At 45.4% G+C, this 6,748-nt stretch overlaps 1 protein-coding gene across 1 annotated transcript in view; it reads left to right on the plus strand.

The window, feature by feature from the left end:
* Window positions 1–5,236: 5,236 nt before the first annotated feature.
* LACBIDRAFT_323960 (uncharacterized protein) overlaps window positions 5,237–6,748 on the plus strand; it is a gene marked incomplete at both ends in the record, with an annotated part of 3,029 nt that continues 1,517 nt past the window's right edge. Inside the window, 6 exons of the mRNA XM_001877262.1 lie at window positions 5,237–5,290; window positions 5,685–5,697; window positions 5,933–5,999; window positions 6,054–6,122; window positions 6,153–6,226; window positions 6,410–6,412. Coding sequence (XP_001877297.1) covers window positions 5,237–5,290; window positions 5,685–5,697; window positions 5,933–5,999; window positions 6,054–6,122; window positions 6,153–6,226; window positions 6,410–6,412 — 280 coding nt within the window. The remainder of the gene's footprint in view (window positions 5,291–5,684; window positions 5,698–5,932; window positions 6,000–6,053; window positions 6,123–6,152; window positions 6,227–6,409; window positions 6,413–6,748) is intronic.

Raw genomic sequence — 6,748 nt, forward strand, 5'->3', positions numbered from 1 at the left:
CGTTGATATCCTCCGGAACACCATTCTCATCCTCTTCGGATGCCTCAAGGAACAAGATAACTTCTGCACGAGATGTTCCCTTCGAAAAGTCGAGGGATTTTCCAGATTTAAGAGAAAATTTGAGCATTTGCAGCATTTCCATGAGATCCTGATGGATGCGATTGCGACGATCAGTCATTGTCTCTTTTGCTGATGAAAATACACGCTCACACGGCACCGCAGACCCCTGAATAGCGAGGTAATCCAATGTGGCCAAAAACAAAGTTGGATATTGAAGTTGATGTTCCTACGAAAATTTGTCATTTAGCAACTCAAAACACAATAATCATACACATCACCTGCCAATATGTGAGACTGCATGTTCCAGTTGATGAATCATTGAGATATTGTGCAATCTCGGCATCAAGGGACCCAAGAGCGGGGTTGTTGGACCTTGTCAAACCCAAAATGTCATCAGCCGTGCGATGAGCTGTGGAATTTCGGAGAGAACGGCCCCGAATTGCTTGTGATCGGCGTGGTGTATAGTCAGTGGCACACACAGGCCGTTGCGACTCATTGGTGACTTGGAAGTTAGGGCCTGGCTCCCGAGATGATGTTTCTGTTACACCAGTCCGCTTTTCGTAGTAAGGAAGGAGCTACCAAATAAAAATGTCAGCTATACATAAATTTTCGGTTTTATTTCCGTCACTTACTACACGGCGCAAGAGGCTCTTAGCCTCACCATGTTTTTCGAGTGGGATATGCCGAAGCTTCATGGATGGATTTAAAACTAAGTATTCAGGATGTAATCGTGAGATCGTAATGGCAAGCATATTAAACGTACTCATAGAAATAGTATATGCCGGAACGAGCTCGGTGCGGTGGTGATATGCATTGAGCTTCTCAATACCTTCATCGATGATATCCGAAAATGGGTGACCTAAAGAGGCTTGAAGGTCTCTCCATATTTTGACCATCGCGTCGAATGAAGGTATTGCATTGCAAAGTGTCGGTGTTTTTTCAGCAGAGAGTTTTTGCTGGAAAGCATCAGGAACCTAGAGGGTATCTTATGAGAATGGATAAGATTAAATTTCGAAACAACTTGAACTTGCCAGAAGGATCTCTCGCACCATTGCGAGCGCCTCCCACTCCGGATCTGAGAGCTGATATCTCCGCAAATCCTCAAATTCTTGTGAAAGAAAGAAATCTTCAAGAACCTAAACTCGAGTGTTGGGAACTTCGAATAAGCTTTATGGCTATCAGGTACCTTTTCAAGAATTAGTGCCCTTTCGATCATGTATAGCGTTGAAGACCATCGTGTATCAACGTCTCGCAAGAGTTGCAGTTCCAAACTGAGATTCTTAGCAATCTCAGCGAAATGCTGGCGGCGAAGAGAGGAAGCACGGATCTGAGCATAATTTGAGATTAAACAGTGACCTTGAGAAGAGTCATGATATTACTTACTGCGCGAACCAGTGCACGTAGTGTACCAATAGGATCACTATGTGTCGTACCTGCTTCAGCACTCTCATCCTCGACATAATTGGTGTGACTGAGAGCTGCCAAAACTGCTTTACATGCGAGGTTCACAATATGAGGAAAACATCTATATACGTCGAATGTGAAACTAAAAAAAATGCTCTACAACAAAATGGGTTTGTTACCTGATGCGATTTTCCACACGATCGAAGACTATTTGCCGAGCATGCAATTCACGTTCAAGAGATGCCATCAGAGTATCGTTGTTGGTGGCATTGTCCATAGTAACCCACCCGATCTAGCCAGCAAAAATTAAGATTTATTCATGCACAATATGGCAGCGGCACACTTACTTTTGATGTGATTGAAAGGCGGTCGAGGATGTAGAGAACGGCCTGGGCAAGATGTTCACCCGTATGACGACCGGGAACTCGGTGAAAGCCTATCAGCTCCGCGTGCAGCTTCAATTCATATTGAGGCCCATTGGGGGTCTGCGTAATGTTTGTCTCAATCCAATGGGCGGTGACGGCTATGAAAGAAGCAAGATTGGAATCAGACCACATGTCGGTGGTCACGGAAACCTTTCCGAGAGCGCGCTATTGGTAGTATGATGATAAATCAAGTCCCCGCCACAATTGAGATTAGCTGGACTTTATGTACCTTGATCTCGCTTTTGAGGCTTGCCAAATGTTCATCCCAAATCTCCTTAATACGATTCCGAATTGTAGTTCGATGGGGGATGTCAGAATCCTTGAGTTCTTCCCGCAGCAGCATGAAAATCCTACGCAGACGAGGATTCTCAACCACATTCAAAGACTGAAAGACAAAATCATAAGACTGAGTACCGTGCCCCAAATAAATGAATACTTACCTGGTCATCTGCAATAATAAACTCTGTAATAGCGTCGACAAATGCCTTGTAGGAATACTCTGGCATATCAGGTGGCCTGTCACCCGCCCCGGCATTTGACTGGGAAGTGCGCTGGCCTTTTGATGTGCGATACCTAGCTACCGGATCCTGTGCCTTTGCTGCTGTAATCGGAATCTTGAATTCATCACAACTATCAACCCACATGCTGATATGATGCGTAAAGAGATGTGTACGAAGAGTACTTGACCCAGTGTCGAGACTGAATGGAAAGATTTCATGTGTGTTGTCCACGGTATGTTTGTGTCTGCAGTCCAAAGCCCAGTTCAATACGTACTGAGACACCCAATAATGACTTACTGGCAAAAGACACAAAAACACCCAGCGTTCGTCTCTTGGAAAAAGGTCCAGACATCGCGAGCACCTTTCTTCTTCTTTGTCGTGTTTGCACACGCTTGGCCGGTGGTAGCTCCCGCCCTGCTTGTGCTGTGCCGTCCTACCTGAGGCAAGCCATGGGTTCTCTCGGTTGGAGACCCAGCCATTGATGGTGTCGGACTCACATCGGGAAATGATTCTTCGTCTCCTGATGCAGGCGCATCTGGTCGATCAAGGACGTTGTCACTCAGCATGGGATTAGATGCATTGGCGGGGTCTGCCAAGAATGGGTTTGATGGACTATCGGGGATGGGACCAGTGGCATCTGATCCAAGGATTATAATGAGGACAACATAAAAATGTGAAAAGACGTTACCAAAATGTGTTGAGTCTGCACCAACTTCTTCATCAACTGTCGGCAACAATGTTGTGATGGGAGATGCGGGATTGAGGTGTGCTGTAGTACAATGATGAGGGTGTGTGCGCGATGGTCACGGAGTACTTACGTGGATCCGCTTGAGTGACGGCTTCAGGTACGTTGTTCACGGGAGCATCTGCCGATGCTGATATTGAGCCGCCACGACCATGTCGACCGCGTCGAGGAGGGTTGTTCGTCGTGCTTTTACGAGGAGGCATTTTTCTGCAGATACGAAGTCAGGATGTTAGTCTTTTAAGTAAAACACCACATAGAGGCGAAATACATGGTGTGGAGCAATCACCAATGTCGCCGTCCTCTCTGATTACCGTCCTTTAGCGCAATGACGAATGAGTGTCATTTGAGGTAGGGAACATTGACAAATGGATAGCTATCTACCTCATGCTTGTCCATGAGGTCGGTAGAGAATAAATTCAAGGCATTTAGAAAAAGAAGCGGTGAATGGATGGAGAGTGGGTATATTTGCCGAACACTGATAAGAATGTTATAAACAATCAGAGGTGGGACAAGGTATGTAAGTGAAATGAATAGAATGGGCGGTGCGCCGAACACGTTGACTATCGACACACCCTCGTGTAGCCTCTTTCCTCAAGATCACAATGCGCCATCTGTCCTCACTCCACTCCATAACAACCCGGCAACTCTCCTGGGTGGTAGGTTTACGTCCTGATAAGAGAAGCAAGGAGTCAGCACGCCATCAAAGTATTATGAACAATCTTCATACCTCAAACTGGGCTCATCATGAAAAGTAGGGGAGAAGCAGGCAAGAATGAGGCGGGGAGCAGAATACAAGGAAAGAGCGTGCGCCGACAGTGTAGAGCGACGTTGTTGGGGAAAAGTTACCCTTATCGGATTATCTACCAAATTCAGTTTCAAACCATCAGCGTGACCAGTTTGAAACATGCAAAAACCAGTTGATAAGGTGACCAAACCACAGCAGACCGCAGACCAATGGCTTGGTTAGATCAAGTTTATTTTTGGTCTGGTTTGTGGTTTGATCAGAACCGAATCGGACTTCGGCAACACTACCAGACAGGCTTGCGAGAAGAATCAGAGGCTAAATACTAGCCGGACAACTATGGTTGCGTAGCTCAACGGAAAAAAAGTATGTACTTTACGAAGCCTGACGTGTGGTCTCCGGTTCGAACCTTTTGCCGCACAAAAAAATTTGGCCCTGACTTGGGCTAGATACGCAGTTCGGACAACTTTTCGAAAATTTGGTCTAGGCTAGATAAAATCCGGACAGACTTCGCCAAAATTGGTACGGACAAGAATCTGGAAATCGGCAATTTCAGTATCTATCATTTAGCAGGATTTTCGGGGGTCCTGTCACAATGCCTTATCTTTCTTTGTGATTCATCTATCATTGACAGCTCGCCTTGTGCATTCTAAATTTGCTCAACATTCGACCACCAGTGAAATCCTTCCAGTGAGGTTGAAATTTTCTTTCAGAATTTCTGAACACGCCATTCTTTGGCTTAGAATTCTCTCCCTCCCAGAATTAAATGGTATCTTGGATAGTCGTCTTATTGAGTTCCAGTGCCATTTTAAGCATTCTACGTCTTTTATGTGAGTGCCTTTTCCATCCTTCACGGAACTAAAACTGGCACCAGAACTTCATTTCCTGGACCGCCAACTCGACCTCAATCATCAATGGGAGAGACACAACTCTCGGAATATCCCGTTCTGTCTTCACTGATTAAAATAAATCCACTGAGAAGAGAAGTTCATCTCCTGGATCATTGATGTACTCAGAAAAATGGTTAGCCAGGAAAATAACTGTTCTGGCTATGCAGCCAAGAGGCGCCCTATCTATATTATTCTGTTGCTGCCCCCTCCAGCTATAGAATAATATGAGTAGGTTGAGGAATCTGAATCTAGCTCAAAATTCAGATTGGTAAATGGGAACCCCATTTACATTACTCCACCACTGGCCCATCCTGTGTTAGAATAACATAAGGGCCAGTTACTTTGAGCTCGTAAGATGGTGGAATCCCTGTGAAATGACGACAGTGTCCCAAATGGACAAGTTATATGAGAAATTCATCAAGTATTTGAACAGGACCTTCCATCTCACAATCATCCTTCCAGCCTTTGCCATGTGTGCTGGCCCATTATTTGCTCCATACCCTGGCCTGCCCCTCGCCCAGCAGGTAAGATGAAATGCCTTTGCGCGATTGCCTCTGCTAACGATGCACACTTTTAGCACCAATGGATGCACGTCTGTGACTCCTTCACGGGAGAAGCATCTAATCACCCCCCGTCGGTTCTTCTCGACAACCTCTCATTTTTCACTTCAAGACTCTTGGAACACCACTTATCTTCGGGCAGTCAATGAGGAGTGGGAATTAAGACAATGCTCCAAGTATTAGCTCTGGACTCCTGGAATTGCCGAGTGAACATGCACATGAGCACCTTTCCCGCTGTTCCTCAGTTTCCCCAACAGAGTGTTTCAGGATGAACACTGGTTGCAACTTGGACATCGCTTCTGGAATCAAGTCTGTCCCCTTGCGATACCCCATTCATTTTTCTGATTGTTTTCTCTAGGTCAACGAAGATGGTGAGAGTTATTGGATATTTGAAAGTTGAGACGTGAGTTTCCCAGTTGTGTGTATCATCGCATATCGACCGACGTCTTTCAGCCTTCTTGTCCAGCCAATCCCATTGATTCCAAGTACATCATTCAGTTCTTTACTTATGGTCATCCAACTCTCTTGGACATAGGATGTTTTGGGTATGAATAACACTTCTTCTACAGCGCCTGCTCTCGTCCAATGTATCTTGACTTCAGATAGCACTTGACGTGTTTCCTTTGATTTGGTTGGTGCTACTCATCATCTCTCTTCTGAAACTGGGGTTTGCGTGAGTAGATGTCCATCTACCCTTTACTAATTCATCATTTATCGGTGTCACCAGATTTATCCTCATCGTCGTCCTTGCACTTGTGTTCAATATTAGTACCAATGTTATTGGTTTCACCTATGCGTAAGCCCATCTTTTTTATTTCTGCTGCAGTGACTGCAATTCCAAGCAAAAGTGGGCTACGAGTGTTGTTGGATCCCAATGGGCAATGGGACTGGGTGGAATTGGTGGGCAAAGTCTGACTGGTGCAGTCAAGAAAGGAGTAGGAAGAGTATTCGGTTGGAGGGTATCCGCAATAATGTTTTATTGATCCATAGCATTCAATACATAGGCTGAGTACAAAAAGGAAGCAAATACAACAGGGGATGATGAAAGGATGCCACATGATAAAATGAGAAAGTAATGTGTAGGTAGTAGGTCCATGAAAGATGTATTAGTAAACTGCTTCATAAAACACTATTGTGAAGATGCAATGGGAGTGCGTGATTCAGCACGTTGGCGAACGACAGGTTTAAAAAAAGGCAGGGGTTGCTCAGGTCTGACAATGAGGGTGATGGGTGATGATTGGACAGGAGGAAGCATAGTGATTGGGAGCGGCCGGCATTTCAAACAGTGAGGAGGCAGATCAAATGATGTTTGCACAGCAGTAGCTGGTGGAGGAAGGTTTTGAAATGAGGATCTCCAAACAGGAGCAGAAGGAGGCTGTGCGAAGGCCACGACAGGCAAAACGTCAATGGTTGCTCGATTTC

The sequence above is a fragment of the Laccaria bicolor genome, genomic scaffold (genome assembly GCF_000143565.1).
Source record: "Laccaria bicolor S238N-H82 LACBIscaffold_5 genomic scaffold, whole genome shotgun sequence".
Classification (NCBI taxonomy): domain Eukaryota; kingdom Fungi; phylum Basidiomycota; class Agaricomycetes; order Agaricales; family Hydnangiaceae; genus Laccaria; species Laccaria bicolor.